Source organism: Tursiops truncatus, chromosome 19 (genome assembly GCF_011762595.2).
Source record: "Tursiops truncatus isolate mTurTru1 chromosome 19, mTurTru1.mat.Y, whole genome shotgun sequence".
Classification (NCBI taxonomy): Eukaryota; Metazoa; Chordata; class Mammalia; order Artiodactyla; family Delphinidae; genus Tursiops; species Tursiops truncatus.
The window spans coordinates 58,203,437-58,221,374 of record NC_047052.1 but is presented as its reverse complement, the minus strand read 5'-3'; the positions used below and the strand labels follow the sequence as shown (position 1 = coordinate 58,221,374).

The 17,938-nt window shown below is 51.0% G+C and overlaps 1 protein-coding gene across 1 annotated transcript; it reads left to right on the top strand.

Moving 5' to 3' along the window:
• The first annotated feature begins 2,605 nt into the window (after positions 1 to 2,605).
• Positions 2,606 to 17,688, top strand: ZNF837 (zinc finger protein 837). The gene is given in 6 exon segments (XM_019928948.3): positions 2,606 to 2,716; positions 16,097 to 16,883; positions 16,886 to 17,000; positions 17,002 to 17,044; positions 17,046 to 17,200; positions 17,202 to 17,688. Coding segments are annotated over 5 exon segments (948 nt in total). The 5' UTR covers positions 2,606 to 2,716; positions 16,097 to 16,726; the 3' UTR covers positions 17,680 to 17,688.
• Positions 17,689 to 17,938: the final 250 nt, after the last annotated feature.

Below are 17,938 nucleotides of genomic sequence, written 5' to 3'. Positions count from 1 at the left end.
TGCTGACTTACATCAACTCGCTTGTTTTTGCTTAGAAGGAAACCTGACGGCATCCACCAAAACATAGAAACAGCCAGAAAAAGAAGGGAACTCGAAGTGTAAATTCCTGGACAGACTCCTTCGGTTAAACTGTGCTTGATAATGCTGAAAGCAGAGGCCCCGGGCTTGAGGCCTGCCTTTGCTCTGACGAGAGAGAGAGGGGCCAGAGTGGAAATGTCAGAGACCTCCCAGTGCCTCCCAGTGCCTCCCAGTGCCTCATGCAGGTTTCCTGCTTGCTGCTGCAGCAGCAAATTACTACAAACTTAACACATGTTTATTATCTTAAAGTTCTGGAGGTCAGAAGTCCAAAGTGAGTCGTAGGGGCTAAAATCAAGGTGTGGGCAGGGCCGCGTTCCTCCTGAAGGCTCCTTGCCTTTTCCAGCTTCCAGAGGCGGCTCAAATTCCTCATTTCTGTGGCTGCACCACTCTCACCTCTGTTTCTGTCATCACACCTCCTCCTCCCCTGACTCTGGCTCTCCCTCTTATAAGGAGCATCGTGACCACATTTAGGGCCCACCTGGATGATCCAGGACACTCTCCCTATCTCCTGGGCTCTCATCACATCCACAAAGTCCCTTTTGCCATACGAGGTGGCACGTCCGCAGGCTCTGGGGATTGGGATGTGGACCTCTTCGGAGTCTGTTATTCCATCGAGCACACATATACATTGCACTCTAATCCCTGGTCGGCAGCACTTTCCATCGTGGGGCTGCTGCAGCCATCAGATGGCCAGCACTGGGTGAGTCCGGAAGTACGTGCAGGGCAGCTGGTGAAGGGGATGGGTCGGAGGGAAGCAGAGGTCAGCCGGGGGCCAGTGGTCAGACAGGTGAGAGAGGACAGTGGAGGGGCGGGGCAGAAGCAAGCCTGGAGACGCACAGTGTTACCCCTGACCACCTCAGCCACTGAGCTGGCTGCTTAAGCTCCTGCTGAAACGCCTTTCTTTATGTTCTCCCCTTTTTACAGCTTTCAAAACTCTTGAGGAAATTTGGCCAAGCCATCCAGGATGCCTCAGCCATGGGGGTTTGCTTTCATGGCTCCTGGCACCTTTTCCCCTCTTGGAAACTTCCAGCCTCTCCATTTCTCGGCTCTTCGGGCCAGTACACTGAGCAGGCTGATTCCCAGTGAGCTGCCCTGGGATGTCAGGAGCGGCTGAGGTGGAGCCTAGGACCCTGGCAGAGGACAGTGCAGAGAGGCCCCCCTCTCAGGAGGGGAGCCTGCATGGAGGGGTGGTGGGCAGCAGGACAGCTACCCCAGGGCGCAGGCTCGCAGGGCTGTGGCCTTGCTATGAGCCCCAGTCCAGGACCTGACATTTCAAGGAGCCTCGTGTGGGAACCCCACTTCCTCTCCAGCGTCCTGTGTGACCAGGGGTCTTGCTCCTAACCCCCCCGCACCCCGTGAGTGTACTGAGGTGCTTTTCTCGTGCTGCTCCCAGCATAAGCGCTAGGGGGCAGGGGGCTGGGGGAGGGGGAGAACATCTTAGGCAACAAGCTTCTGTAAGAGCAGACGCTGCAGGCAGCCCCCGTCCAGACAAGCCCCGCTCACTGGCGCCCGCCTTCAGTCGGAGTTCCAACCTCCAGGCCTGCCTGACAGCAATAAGGCCTTTGGTAGGCGGGCCTGTGGCAGCGCCAGATAATTCACTCGAGAGGGAGTGGCCCTTTCTGTGCACCCAGAGTGCGAGGTCCTTTCACAAGAGCTCCACGCTCTCCCAGCAGTGCACCCACAGACATGAGAGGTCCCAATTTTGTAAGCCCCTTGAGCCCTGGGAGAGCCAGCAGTGAGAAGCCCCAGGGAGTGCACAAGGGCCTTCTGCCAGAGGTGGAAGCTGCCCACACGCCGGCACACCCGCGCACCCACACTTTTTCCTCTGCAGCAACCTGGCCAAGCCTCCGTGTTCCATCAGGGTAGGCATGCAGGCGAGCGGCCCTCCGAGTGCCCTTCAGCCACCGCTCCAACCTCATTGAGCGTGGTAAGCCCCACCAACAGCTTCAACCAAGCCCTAACACTGCCCCTGGGCAGGAAGACAGACCTCACCGAGCCAGGGCGTTTGATGTGCAAACACCCATAGGATGGAGAAAGGGACACACAGTGGGAGCAGACCGCTGGGGCCGTCACAGCCGGCTGCTGAGTGCCGTAAGGGGGCCGCATCGGCTAACATCAGATGTGTCTGTATGGTTGTGGTGCAGGGGCCACGGGATAGGTGGGCAAAAGATGCGGATTGACATAGGGGGCGGGGGGGGGCGGGGCCTGACCAGCGCTTCCCTCCCAGGAGAGCAAGCAGGCTCAGCGTCACCTTTGGGGCCCCGGGGGCCTCGGAATCTGCCCTGAAGCTTTCAAACCCAGATGCTCGAGCCCCACTCGCAGAGATTCTGATTTCAGCTCTGGCGAGCGACCCGCTCACCGGGACGTTTCAGAGCCGCCCAGGTGTTTCCCACCCGCGACCCTTCCACGCCTTTCCCTGTCCAGATCTCCCAGAAGTCTGACTTGGGGCAAGGGCTATCAACCACCGTCCTGGTCACTCACCCGCTTTTCCCCGGCCGGGTGGGCTGGACTGCCCCGTCCGGGACGCCATCTCCTTGGCGACGACGCAGGCACACGCTTCCCTGGCCTCGGTTACCACGACAACCGGAGTCCTGGGGCGGACGGAGAGCAGGGGACCCGTGCCGGCAGCCCTCAGCGAGTAAGTGGCATCCTGCGCGTACCCACGACCCCAGCCAGCAAGGCGGGGCCTCGGGGCGCTCGGCGCGGCCGCCACCCCCGCACGCGCGGTCCCCGGCGGAGGCCTGACATGAGCACTTCCGGTCCGCATGCTCCGGGCCCTGGCTGGCCGCCGCAAGTCCGTCCTTCAGGTCCGGGCGGGTCTGTCTTCTGTAGATGTGGCTCCCGCGTCCCGCATCCCGATCGTGGAGGCTGAGGCCCACGAGGGGAGGCACCACCGGGAGGACAGGCATAGAAGGGAGTTTAGCCCGCACTCAGAGGGTGACTCCTTTCGCCCTACTGTGTGTCACGCTCTGCCTTCCCATTGGGTGTACGGTGTAGAATAGGACAGGCGCGCTAGGATTTGCGTCCTCTGGGGCTGTCAGTGGGGGTGAGCTTGGCTTGTGATTCAGGGTGGTGGAGCCGACCCGGCCTCAGCACGGAATCTGTGCCCTCCTCACCTCAAAGCTGCCTCTCTTGATTTCCCTGAAAACCCTCTTATTAGCCTCAGTGGGCCATGTCCAGGTTCTGAGAACGTTCAACCTCACTAACCTCCTTTCCATGGGCTGTTGCCATGCGGTTCTGCAGGACTCAGCCTGGGTCATATTAACCTCTCAGCACCCCACCTCCCTGCCCAAAGGTGGCTGCCTCGTGTCCTATTCCCATACACCAGCAGCCCCGGGGACAGTTAGAAAAGCTGGGCGAGCACTCAGAGTGGAGGTCATGGTTACCCAGGGCAGACGGGAGGTTACTGGTAGAACACCTGAAGCAGCTGCAGTTCAGGGCCAGGGACAGGCTCCTGGCAGCCCTTGCCGAGCTCAGTCACAGATCCTGGGTCCATGGCTGGAAAGTCATCCAGCTACAGGTAAGGGAGTTCGATGGTGCAGGCTAGGAGCAGGGCAGGAGAGGCAGAGAGACGCAGCCATGGTCTGCAGCTTCCCTCTGCTGAGTCCAGTGCTGGGAAGCAGTTGGGCAGAGGGGCCACGGTGGGAGCAGGGTGTCTGGGGACAGTTCTGGAGGTGCCCTGTGCACATGGCTAATGGGTGCCCTCAGCCCCTGCCTCCTGTGAGTTCAGGGTCCCTTCCTGTAAGACGGGGGCTGCTGCTTCCTGGGACCACCCAGTCTTCCTGACCGTCTGTCTAGGCACTGAGCAGTCATCTGACTCTGCATCACCAGGGATCAGGAGAGCCCGCTGTGCAACCCACCCATCCTGTACAGGGTGCTGGGCCGGTCTCTGAATTGGTTTCCTGTAGCTACTACAAGTTACAACCTACTGGGCATCTTAAAACAACAGAACTTTATTCTCTCAGTTCTGTAGGCCAGAAGTCTGAAATCAAGGTGTTGGCAGGGCCATACCCTCGGCAGGCTCTGAGGCAGAAATCATCCTGTACATCTGTCGTGGCTTCTGGTGGTTCCATGTGTTCCTTGGCTTGTGGCTGCCTCACTCCAATCTTGGTCTTCTCTGTCTGCCTCCCTCTTATAAAGATTCTGTCATTGGATTTAGGGACCACCCCAGGAATTCAAGATGATCTCATCTCAAGATCCTTTTTTTTTTTTCTGGCCGCACCCAGCGGCATGTGGAACTTGCCCAACTAAGGATCAAACCTGCACCCCCTGCAGTGGAAGCACAGAGTCTTTTTTAAAATTTTTATTTATTTAATTTTAAAATTTAACTTTATTTATTTTTTATACAGCAGGTTCTTATTAGTTATCTATTTTATACATATTAGTGTATATATGTCAATCCCAATCTCCCAATTAATCCCGTCACCACCACCACCCCACCCTGCCACTTTCCCCCCTTGGTGTCCATACGTTTGTTCTCTACATCTGTGTCTCTATTTCTGCCCTGCAAACTGGTTCATCTGTACCATTTTTCTAGGTACCACATATATGCGTTAATATACGATATTTGTTTTTCTCTTTCTGACTTACTTCACTCTGTATGACAGTTTCTGGATCCATCCACGTCTCTACAAATGACCCAATTTTGTTCCTTTTTATGGCTGAGTAATATTCCATTGTATATATGTACCACATCTTCTTTATCCATTCGTCTGTTGATGGGCATTTAGGTTGCTTCCATGACCTGGCTATTGTAAATAGGGAAGCACAGAGCCTTAACCACTGGACCACCAGGGAAGTCCTCAAGATTCTTAAGTACACCTGCAAATACCCTTTCCCCAAATAAGGTCACATTCACAGGTTCCAGGGATTAGGGTGTGGACATATCTTTTGGGGGTGGCGGTGCCATTCAATCCACTACAGCCTCCTTCAGTGGAACCTGCTCAGTCCTAGGTGACCTCATGCCCACTGATTCCACGGTGATTGGTTGTCCTGGGTTGGCCAGGCTGCCCTGGCGTCTTCTCTCATCCTGTGGGTCCTTGGCCTCTGGGTCCCTGGGGGTCCAGGAAGTCATACTCGGGGTGGCCTGAGGCCCTGCTCTGGCTGCCAGCTGTTGTGCAAAACGGGATGTGAGGCCAGCAGTCATGACCCCACGGGGGCAGCATTCACTGGAAGCCTTGGGGCAGGTCCCAGTGTCCTTCACACAGGTGACCTGGTGCTGTGTCAGAGGGACCTGGAACCCGGCTCTGGGGCTTCCAGGATACACATTGTAGAAGTCTGGTCCCTCTCCTGAGCTTATGCACAGAAACCTGGGCGCCTGCCCCCCTGCTGCTCCGCACTCATGTGGCGTCCCCTCCTCTGTGTGAGGGGCTGGAGTTCACCCTGGGGTTATAGTTGTACAAGGAGAAGGGGTGGCAGGGTCCCCACATAAGCACTCGTGGCTGGGAAGCCCCCCCTCCCTTGTGTGTGGGGACCTCAGATCCTAGCCTGGTGGTGTCCCTGGACTGATCCCCATTAGTAGAGGGTCCTGGTGGCAGCGCCAGCAGCTCTGCAGTTGGTCCTCCTGCAGGGTCAGCCTGGCTTCTCGGAGGCAGACCAAGGAAATCCGCAAAACCTGCAGCGCCCAGAGGCAGAGACTCAGGGGTACAGGGAAAGCTGGGGTGACGGCGGCATGGGCCTGCCCTGCACAGCTCTCTGACTGGCAGACACCTGCCAGGGGGTGAAGCCCACACCTGTGAGAAGCAGATGCTGAAAGCCGTGGGTGGTGGTAGGAGCCAGTGGGCCCCCTGGGTGCGGAGACAGGGCTCCAGGGTCAGACAGGCTTGGCATGAGCACACGTGCTCCACGTCCTGCCCAAGTCTCGCTCTCACTGAATCACAGCTTGCCATCTGTGAATTGGTGACAGCAGTGCCCTGGGGCTGGGGACACCATAAGGCATCGCCCTGTGCCCAGCATGCTACCCATTTATTCCCAGCAGGTATGTCCAGCTTCCCACAAAGTGTTTTCTTCTCGAAACGAGTGGATTAAGAGACACCCAATTGAAGAAAAGTCTGTGCCCTGTGGGAGAATGCTGTCAACCTGGCATTAAGCTTCTGATGTGAAAACTGCTTGGTGTGCAGTTAGCTTGGCCATGGGCAAGAAGTTGATGTTTTATTTTTACCTAACAATTTTGAAGACCTTGTTTTTCTTGCTACAAGAGTATTGTTTAAACACACACACACACACACAGATGACATCCTGGATGTGGCAGGGTGGTCTGGCCCAGGCGGCCTTGGGCAGACACACTGGCACGCCAAAGGCAGGAACACCTTGCGGCATGAGTACATTCCATTTTTTTGCGGGGGGGGATACAATTCACATGACATAAATGAACCATTTTAAAGTGTACAATTCAGGTTGGTTTTTGGTATATTTTTTAGTTTATGTATTTTCTGTGTTGTGCAGTCATCATCACTAATTCCAGCACCCCAAAATGAAACTCCATATTCATTAAGCAATTACTCCCCATTCTTCCTCCCCTCAGCCCCTGGCAACCACGAATCTACCCTTTGTCTCTGGATTTGCTTTTTCTGGATTTTTCATATAAATGGAATTATACACTATGTGGTCTTTTGGTGTCTGGCTTCTTTCACTGACCATGATATTTTCCGAGGTCCAACCGAGTATCAGTACTTCATCCCTTTTTATTGCTGAGTAATATTCCATTGTATGGATAGACAACAATTTGTTTAGCCACTCATCAGTTGATGGACATTTGGGTTATGAAGCTGTTATGAAGCTGTTATGAAGAATGTTACAGCTGTTGCGGCTGTTATGAAGAATGCTGCAGTGAACATTAGCATACAAGTTTTTGCTTGAACACCTGTCTTCATTTCTCTTGGGTAGATACATAGCAGTGGAGTTGCGGTGTCATGTTTAACCATTTGGGGCAACTTCCAGGCTGTTGTCCACAGTGGCTGGCCGCGTCCTTTTCCGTTCCCACCAGCCGTGTGGGAGTGCGTTCTGCACTTGCCTTTTTCTGCCGGCTCTTCCTGTGCATCTGTCCTTGTCAGGGCAGACTCTGCCTGTGGAGAGTGCTGGATGAGTCTGAGCAGTTTATCTGCAGTGGGTGACGCACAACAGGGCTTGCTGCCAGCAGCTCTGCCAGTCCTGGTGTACAAGGACGCTTTTTGGAACCTGGACCTTTCAACTTGTCTATTTGCACAGCAGGCTCCACATTCTAGAGAAAGCACCTCCCTTGACCTCCCCCAGGAAGGGCCCCTCAGGAGCCATGGCTACTGAGCCCAGCTCCATCATCCCTGAGCTGGTGTCCGCTGTAGGTTAGATTTGTCCCCATCTGCTGATTATCACGCTGGTGGGCAGGTGGGGCCCACAGCTGCCTGTTCCCCAGTGTGCCCATGTCACCCCCACCCATGTTCTCAGGAAGCTGCACAGTCAGTACCTCAGGTGGACAGGCAGGATTGCATCCAGTTCACTTCCCACCTGGGAAGAATATCCTTGGACTCAAACCCACAAGTGTTTGGGAAAGAGATGTTTCTCTTTCACATCCTCCCATTTTTTCACGTGGTGATGGGTGGTGAGTCTGTCAGGGTCGCATGGACAGTTTGGCAGGGGGTGAGATGTGCCAGTGTTCATTGTCACCCAGGTGTCCTCACACTTGCTTGGAGAAGGGGCTCCGAGTACCCACCCTTTGGTCTCGAGATCCAGCTGGCTAACTTGTCAGGTGGTGAAACCAAGGTACAAAGTGGCAGTTGCCACAGTACGGGGGAAGTGTTGGATTTCCAAGGAATTAGCCCTGATCAATGCCACCGGTGGGGGAAGGAGAACCAGCAAGGGGAGGGGTGGTGTCGGCTTCACCTGCCCTGGGTCAAAGGCCAGTCCTGCACAGGGCCAGAGGGGATGGAAGCGTTGTGCAATTATCACATGTGTGATGGGTCCTGCAGGGTCCTGTCCTTCTTGTCATCCTTTTTTTTTTTTAAATTGAATTTTATTTATTTATTTATTTAATTTTTTTGCGGTACGCGGGCCTCTCACTGTTGTGGCCTCTCCCATTGCGGAGCACAGGCTCCGGACGCTCAGGCTCAGCGGCCATGGCTCACGGGCCCAGCCGCTCCGCGGCATGTGGGATCTTCCCGGACCAGGGCACGAACCCGTGTCCCCTGCATCGGCAGGCGGACTCTCAACCACTGCGCCACCAGGGAAGCCCTCTTTTATTTATTTTTTATAACTTAGTTATATAGATAACTAAGTAATTAGTTATCTATTTTATACATATTAGTGTATGTATGTCAATCCCAATCTCCCAATTCATCCCCCCCACCCCCCCTGCCACTTTCCCCCCTTGGTGTCCATACGTTTGCTTTCTACATCCGTGTCTCTGTTTCTGCCCTGCAAACCAGTTCATCTGTACCATTTTTCTAGGTTCCACATATATGCGTTAATATACGATATTTGTTTTTCTCTTTCTGACTTACTTCTCTCTGTATGACAGTCTCTAGATCCACCCACGTCTCTACAAATGACCCAATTTTGTTCCCTTTTATGGCTGAGTAATATCCCATTGTATATATATACCACATCTTCTTTGTCCATTCGTCTGTTGATGGACACTTAGGTTCCTTCCATGACCTGACTATTGTAAATAGTGCTGCAATGAACATTGGGGTGCATGTGTCTTTTTGAATTATGGTTTTCTCTGGGTATATGTCTAGTAGTGGGATTGCTGGATCATATGATAATTCTATTTTTAGTTTTTTAAGGAACCTCCATACTATTCTCCATAGTGGCTGTATCAATTTACATTCCCACCAACAGTGCAAGAGGGTTCCCTTTTCTCCATACCCTCTCCAGCATTTGTTGTTTGTAGATTTTCTGATGATGCCCATTCTAACTGGTGTGAGGTGATACCTCATTGTAGTTTTGATTTTCATTTCTCTAATAATTAGTGATGTTGAGCAGCTTTTCATGTGCTTCTTGGCCATCTGTTAGGTCTTCCTTGGAGAAATGTCTATTTAAGTCTTCTGCCCATTTTTTTGATTGGGTTGTTTGTTGTTTTAATATTGAGCTGCATGAGCTGTTTATATATTTTGGAGATTAATCCTTTGTCCATTGATTCGTTTGCAAATATTTTCTCCCATTGTGAGGGTTGTCTTTTTGTCTTGTGTGTAGTTTCCTTTGGTCTGCAAAAGCTTTTAAGTTTCATTAGGTCCCATTTGTTTATTTTTGTTTTTATTTCCATTACTCTAGGAGGTGGATCAAAAAAGATCTTGCTGTGATTTATGTCAAAGAGTGTTCTGCCTATGTTTTCGTCTAAGAGTTTTATAGTGTCCGGTCTTACATTTAGGTCTCTAATCCATTTTGAGTTTATTTTTGTGTATGGTGTTAGGGAGTGTTCTAATTTCATTCTTTTACATGTACCTATCCAGTTTTCCCAGCACCACTTATTGAAGAGACTATCTTTTCTCCATTGTATATCCTTGGCTCCTTTGTCATAGATTAGTTGATCATTAGTGCGTGGGTTTATCTCTGGGCTTTCTATCCTGTTCCATTGATCTATATTTCTGTTTTTGTGCCAGTAGCATATTGTCTTGATTACTGTAGCTTTGTAGTATAGTCTGAAGTCAGGGAGTCTGATTCCTCCAGCTCCATTTTTTTCCCTCAAGACTGCTTTGGCTATTCGGGGTCTTTTGTGTGTCTCCATACAAATTTTAAGATTTTTTGTTCTAGTTCTGTAAGAAAAAAAAAATGCCACTGGTAATTTGATAGGGATTGCATTAAATCTGTAGATTGCTTTGGATAGTATAGTCATCTTCACAACATTGATTCTTCCAATCCAAGAACATGGTATATCTCTCCATCTGTTAGTGTCATCTTTGATTTCTTTCATAGTTTTCTGAGTACAGGTCTTTTACCTCCTTAGGTAGGTTTATTCCTAGGTATTTTATTCTTTTTGTTGAAATGGTGAATGGGATTGTTTCCTTAATTTCTCTTTCTGATCTTTCATTGTTAGTGTATAGGAATGCAAGAGATTTCTGTGCATTAATTTTGTATGCTGCAGCTTTACCAAATTCATTGATTAGCTCTAGTAGTTTTCTGGTGGCATCTTTAGGATTCTCTATGTACAGTATCATGTCATCTGCAAACAGTGACAGTTTTACTTCTTTTCCAATTTGTATTCCTTTTATTTCTTTTTCTTTTCTGATTGCCATGGCTAGAACTTCCAAAACTATGTTGAGTAATAGTGGTGAGAGTGGACATCCTTATCTCGTTCCTGGTCTTAGAGGAAATGCTTTCAGTTTTTCACCATTGAGAATGATGTTTGCTGTGGGTTTGTCATATATGGCCTTTATTATGTTGAGGTAGGTCCCCTCTATGCCCACTTTCTGGAGAGCTTTTTTCTTTATATCATAAATGGGTGTTGAATTTTGTCAAAAGCTTTTTCTGCATCTATTGAGATGACCATATGGTTTTTATTCCTTAGTTTGTTAATATGGTGTATCACATTGATTGATTTGTGTATATTGAAGAATCCTTGCATCCCTGGGATAAATCCCATTTGATCATGGTGTATGACCCTTTTAATGTGTTGTTGGATTCTGTTTGCTAGTATTTTGTTGAGGATTTTTGCATCTATATTCATCAGTGATATTGGTCTGTAACTTTCTTTCTTTGCAGTATCTTTGTCTGGTTTTGGTATCAGGGTGATCGTGGCCTCATAGAACGAGTTTGGGAGTGTTCCTTCCCCTGCAACTTTTTGGGAGAGTTTGAGAAGGATGGGTGTTAGTTATTCTCTAAATGTTTGATAGAATTCACCTGTGAAGCCATCTGGTCCTGGACTTTGGTTTGTTGGAAGATTTTTAATCACAGTTTCAATTTCATTACTTGTGATTGGTCTGTTCATATTTTCTATTTCTTTCTGGTTCAGTCTTGGAAGGTTATACCTGTCAAAGAATTTGTCCACTTCTTCCAGGTTGTCCATTTTACTGGCATAGAGTTGCTTGTAGTAGCTCTTATGATGCTTTGTATTTCTGTGGTGTCCGTTCTAAGCTCTCTGTTTTCATTTCTAATTTTATTGATTTGAGTGCTCTCCCTCTTTTTCTTGATGAGTCTGGCAAAAGGTTTATCAATTTTGTTTATCTTCTCAAAGTACCAGCTTTTAGTTTTATTGATCTTTGCTATTGTTTTCTTTGTTTCTATTTCATTTATTTCTGCTCTGATCTTTATGATTTCTTTCCTTCTACTAACTCTGGGTTTTGCTTGTTCTTCTTCCTCTAGTTCCTTTAGGTGTAAGGTTAGATTGTTTATTTGAGATTTTTCTTGTTTCTTGAGGTAGGCTGCTATAAACTTCCCTCTTAGAAATGCTTTTGCTGCATCCCATAGGTTTTGGATCGTTGTGTTTTCATTGTAATTTGTCTCTAGGTATTCTTTGATTTCCTCTTTGATTTCTTCAGTGATCTCTTGGTTTTTTAGTAACGTAGTTTAGCCTCCATGTGTTTGTGTTTTTTACGTTTTCTTCCCTGTAATTGATTTCTAATCTCATAGTGCTGTGGTTGGAAAAGATGCTTGATATGATTTCAGTTCTCTTAAATTTAACGAGGCTTGATTTGTGACCCAAGATGTGATCTATCCTGGAGAACGTTCCGTGTGCACTTGAGAAGAAAGTGTAATCTGATGTTTTTGGATGGAGTGTTCTATAAATATCAATTAAATCTATCTGGTCTTGTGTCATTTAAAGCTTGTGTTTCCTTTTTAATTTTCTGTCTGGATGATCTGTCCATTGGTATAAGTGGGGTGTTAAAATCCCCCACTATTATTGTGTTACTGTCGATTTCCTCTTTTATAGCTGTTAGCAGTTGCCTTATGTATTGAGGTGCTCCTATGTTGGGTGCATATATATTTATAATTGTTATATCTGCTTCTTGGATTGATCCCTTGATCATTATGTAGTGTCCTTCCTTGTCTCTTGTAACAGTCTTTATTTTAAAGTCTATTTTATCTGATATGAGTATTGCTACTCCAGCTTTCTTTTGATTTCCATTTGCATGGAATATCTTTTTCCATCCCCTCACTTTCATTCTGTATGTATCCCTAGGTCTGAAGTGGGTCTCTTATAGACAGCATATATATGGGTCTTGTTTTTGTATCCATTCAACGATCCTGTGTCTTTTGGTTGGAGCATTTAATCCATTCATGTTTAAGGTAATTATCGATATGTATGTTCCTATTACCATTTTCTTAATTGTTATGGGTTTGTTTTTGTAGGTCCTTTTCTTCTCATGTGTTTCCCACTTAGAGAAGTTCCTTTAGCATTTTTTGTAGAGCTGGTTTGGTGGTGCTGAATTCACTTAGCTTTTGCTTGTCTGTAAAGCTTTTGATTTCTCTGTCGAATCTGAATGAGATCCTTGCCTGGTAGAGTAATCTTGGTTGTAATTTCCTCCCTTTCATCACTTTAAATATATCATGCAGCTCCCTTCTGACTTGTAGAGTTTCTGCTGAGAAATCAGCTGTTAACCTTATGGGAGTTCCCTTGTATGTTATTTGTCGTTTTTCCCTTGTTGCTATCAATAATTTTTTTGTCTTTAATTTTTGTCAGTTTGATTACTATGTGTCTCGGTGTGTTTCTCCTTGGGTTTATCCTGCCTGGGACTCTCTGTGCTTCCTGGACTTGGGTGGCTATTTCCTTTCCCATGTTAGGGAATTTTTCGACTATAATCTCTTCAAATATTTTCTTGGGTCCTTTCTCTCTCTCTTCTCTTTCTGGGACCCCTATAATGTGAATGTTGTTGTGTTTAATGTTGTCCCAGAGGTCTTTTAGGCTGTCTTCATTTCTTTTCATTCCTTTTTTTTTATTCTGTTCCATGACAGTGAATTCCACCATTCTGTCTTCCAGGTCACTTATCTGTTCTTCTGCCTCAGTTATTCTGCTATTGATTCCTTCTAGTGTATTTTTCATTTCAGTTATTGTATTGTTCATCTCTGTTTGTTTGTTCTTTAATTCTTCTAGGTGTTTGTTCTTTAATTCTTCTAGGTCTTTGTTAAACATTTCTTGCATCTTCTTGATCTTTGCCTCCATTCTTTTTCCGAGGTTCTGGATCATCTTCACTATCATTATTCTGAATTCTTTTTCTGGAAGGTTGCCTATCTCCACTTCATTTACTTGTTTTTCTGGGGTTTTATCTTGTTCCTTCATCTGGTACAAAGTCCTCTGCCTTTTCATTTTGTCTATCTTTCTGTGAATGTCCTTCCTGTCATCCTTTTTCTTTTTTTCTTTTTTCTTTTTCTTTTGCGGTACACGAGCCTCTCACTGTTGTGGCCTCTCCTGTTGCGGAGCACAGGCTCCAGACGCACAGGCTCAGTGGCCATGGCTCACGGGCCTAGCCGCTCCGTGGCATGTGGGATCTTCCCGGACCAGGGCACGAACCCATGTCCCCTGCATTGGCAGGTGGACTCTCAACCACTGCACCACCAGGGAAGCCCTCTTTTTTAATTTACTTTTTATTTTTTTGGCTGCCTTGGGTCTTTGTTGCTGTGTATGGGCTTTCTCTAGTTGCAGCTAGTGGGGGCTAGTCTTCATTGCGGTGTGTGGGCTTCTCATTGTGGTGGCTTCTCTTTCTTGTGGAATGCGGGCTCCAAGCACGCAGGCTTCAGTAGTTGTGGCTCGCGGGCTCTAGAGCACAGGCTCAGTAGTTGTAGTGCACGGGCCCTACAGTGCAGGCTCAGTAGTTGTGGTGCACGGGCCCTAGAGTGCAGGCTCTGTAGTTGTGGCACACAGGCTTTGTTGCTCCACGGCATGTGGGATCTTCCTGGACCAGGGATCGAACCCGTGTCCCCTGCATTGGCAGGCAGATTCTTAACCACTGTGCCACCAGGGAAGTCCATCCTTGTTTCTTTGGAGAATGCCCCAGAGCAGTTACTTGCTGAACACAGGACCAGACAAGACACCCCTACCTTGGGCCTTCAGCTTCCCGGGCTCCAGCAAGCGGCCCCCTGACGAGCAGAGCAGTGGCACCGGCCAGTGAGATGGCCCCTCGCCATCTGCGGGACGTGCCTTCCTCTGCATTTTCACCTTTAACCAATTCAGTGTGTCCAATTTCCACTCAAAACATTTCCCCCCAGAGCGCAGACCATTGATGCATCTCTGCTGTTGTGGTTGAGATATCCAAGGCAAAACAACCCACCAGTGATGGCTGGCAGCAGAATCCTGAAAGGAACCCACATCCAGCCATTCTGATGTGTCCTTGGCTGAAAATGTGTAGCGTCCTGTTTAAATGCGTCCTGATTGCTTTCAGTTCCTGGGCAACTGCTTGTTATAAATTTGCAAAACTGATGGGAAAGCAACAGTGGGTTGAAGGAGAAGGTTGGAACAAGCAATTTCCCTAAATAAACTGGGAGTTCTGGAATGTTTGATAGAGGAATATCTGCCTTCCACACAGCAAAAGGAGGCGAGCCTGAGCCCTGGTGCTCAGTGAGATGGTGATTTACTGTGGTCACACATTCATAACGCAGAGGCTGCACTGGACAGATCTGTCTTTGTTCTGGAAGGAACAAGAACCTAGAGAAAATTCTCATCCTTACCCATGGGCTCTTTAATAGGTCAGTTTTCTGGTCATCAGTGACTGTCACTGGCCAGGAACCTGATTGACATGCATGTCCTCTTCTTCCCCTTCTTTCCATCTTCCTCCCCACCGGGTGAGCCTTTTCCTCCGTCCTGCCCCTCCTCGCGGAGTGCAGCTGCATGTTGCAGCCACGCCCCACCTAGCAAGCCCCTCCGCAGATGGGATGGTTCTGAGTATCTGTCAAGATTCCAGGATAAGTATTTATAGTTTTGTTTCACCGAAATGGCATCTTGATGCATTTACTGTTTTTCCCCAGTAAATCATATAAAAAGCTCAGAAAAGGCCACTGTGGTAGGCAGAATAATGCTCCCTGCTTCTCCAAAAGATATGCACGTCCTAGTACCCAGAACCTGGGAATTTACTTCACGTGGCAAAAAGGACTATGAAGTGTGATTAAGGATCTTGATATGTGAGATTCGTGGTGGGCCCAAGGTGTCTTTGTACAAGAAAAGGCAGGAGGGTCAGAGTGTATATGCAGGATATATGATGACATACACAGAAAGTGATGTTTCACTGCTGGCTTTGAAGATGGAAGACAGGGTCACAAGACAGGGAAGGAGGTGGTGTCTAGAAGCTGGATAAGGCAAGCAAACCGAGCCTTAGAGCCTCCAGAAGGAAGCAATGCTGCCGAAACCTTGATTGAGGAGTTCTGACCTCCAGAACTGAGATAATAAATTTGCATGGATTTAAGCCACTAAACTTGTGGTAATTTGTTACAGCAGCAGCAGCAGTAGGAAACCAACAATGGCCACAGATGAATTTGGAAATAGTAATTGCAGACATCAGCCCCTTTCTGGTGTTGGCTGTCACTGGAATGAGCAGGGCCCCCTTGCTCAGCTGTTTATATTTACAGTTATCATACCCATTTTGTAGATGAGGCTGGCAGTCCTGAGAACCAAGCTTGCCTGGTAGAAGTGGGGAGGGGCACACTGGGCCTCCAGCCCTGCTGCCAGGTGAGTCGCATCTCACACCTTACAGAAGAGCTGGCTAATGGCAGGTGGACAGAGCTGGGCCAGGCCGAGGCAGGGAGCCATCAGGGCATGGCTCCGGGGGCCTGGTAGTCAGAGTGGAGGAGGGAAACTGGGGAGTTTCCCTGAGAAACTGGGGTGTCCCTGTTGCTTGAGGGAGGGGCCACTGAGGTCCCAAGCCAGGGGTGAAGGTACTCCAGCAGTGGCAAGGAGGAGGGAGGGTGCCGGGGAGCAGAGAGAGGCAGGGAAGCAGGTCTCTGGAGTGTCATGGGTCCTGAGAGTAGGGACAGGAAGCTCCAGTGTTCTCATGGCCGGGTGTCATTCCTCCTGCCCCTTTCCCTGGATTGCCGAGAGTGGGGGCCACTCAGTAGGCATCCATCCTGGGGTCAGCATTCTTAGGGACCTGCAAACCTTCATTCTCTTCTGCTCTTCCAGATCCCACAGCCTGGACACCGTGTTGTGGGCTGGCCTTGGGATGCAGCCTTGGGCCCAGAGCTCTCGGCAGGAAGGCAGCCCCAAGGTAGATCCCCAGGGAGCCCACAGGGGCCAGGCAGAGAGGCACAAGACAGAGCTGAGGCCCCTGGAGGAGGACCCAGCCGAAGGACACCCCTCTCGGGGTAGACCTGCGTGGAGGGAACGTGGTCAGCAGGACAACTCCCCTGGGTGTGAGCCCCACTGCAGGGACTGTCAGAGTGCAGGAGCTGGACGCCTGGTGCAAGAGTCACGTGGCCCCACCTCCTCTCCAGACCCTGACCTGGTCATCCCCAGGGGCCGCATGCCGGGCAGGGCCTCTGTCCGTGCCCAGCGGGTGCCAGGGCCTCCAGCCAGAACTCCTTCCTGGTGCAGCAACCCAGGACACCCCCTGGGAAGAAGACCCCTGCGTGTGACCACCGTGGGGTCCAGGTGCTGCACTGGAGCTGCCCCCGCGCTGCGCTGTGCAAGGTCCACTCGGACTGCCGCCTGCGCGCACATCCCTGTCCCAGGACCCTGCCGCCGGCCTCTCTCCAGCAGAGTCCCTTCGTGGAGCTTCCTGCCGCGGGCCGGCACAGCGAAGCCTGTACCCGGATGTCCCCGCTGGCCCTGCAGGAGCTGATGCAGGCGGCAGAGGAGCCCCTTCCGTGCGCCCGGTGCGGAAAGCGCTTGAGCCCCAACGAGCAGCAGCGGATGGACGAGGGCCCCCGGATGTGTCCTAGGTGCGACCAGGCCTTGGGTCCTCTCCCCGTGAGCCCGGCCGCCCGGTTCAGCGGCTGTACGCCAGCGTCGAGTGCGGCAAGGCCTTCACGTGCACCTCAAGACTGCTGCAGCCCGAGGGCATCCACACGGGTGAGCGGCCCTATGTGAACCGACTGCGGCCAGGCCTTCGGGCGCTGCTCCGGCCTCCAGGGGCCACCAGAAGACGCACTCGGCCGAGCACCGCAACTGCGCAACGGCCCTGGCTCCGCGGGCCTTCCGGCCGAGGTGCTCGCCGCGCGGGGAGAAGGCCCATGAGTGCGCCGAGCGTACCAAGGCATTCGGCCTGCTCTCGCACCTGGCGGAGCACCGGCGAGAAGCCCTACGCCTGCTCAGAGTGCAGCAAAGCTTTCAACCAGCGCTCGAACCTGAGCCGGCACTGGCGCACGCACAGCAGCGCCAGGCCCTACGCGTGCCGGCTGTGCGACAAGGCCTTCAAGGGCCGCTCCGGCCTGGCGCAGCACCGGCTTGCACACACCGGTGAGCAGACCTACGGCTGTCCCAAGTGCGGGAAGACCTTCCGGGGCTGCTCCGCGCTGCACCAGCACGAGCGCCTGCAGTCGGGGGAGAAGCCCTGCATCTGCGCGGACTGCGGCCAGGCCTTCGTGCGCAACTGCAGCCTCCCGCGCCCAGCGCGCGCACACACCGGCGAGCAGCCCTACGCGTGCGGCCGCTGCGGCCGCGCCTTCAGCCAGCGATCCAACCTCCACGAGCACCAGCAGCGGCCCGCGGGCGGCGCCTTAAACCTCGCCTCGCGCACACGGCGTCCACAGGCGTCCCCCACCTGAAGCTTCCTAGGGGGCTTCAGTAGCCCTCGGTCGCCTTGGGGGTGTCTGCACACCCTCTGGCGTAGCTGGGCCCCCCCTCCTCTCTTAGATCTGGCGAGGCCTCCGCCTCTGACCTCCCTGGCCTCGGGAGTGGGCCCCTGCGCATCTCGTGCACCTACCCGAGGCCGCTGGCCGGGGGCTTCTGGGGCTGGGACTCTGCCTGCCCACCGCCCGGCGGTTCAGTGGTCGCTGTGGAGAGGGCTCTGTTGGGGGAGGGGCG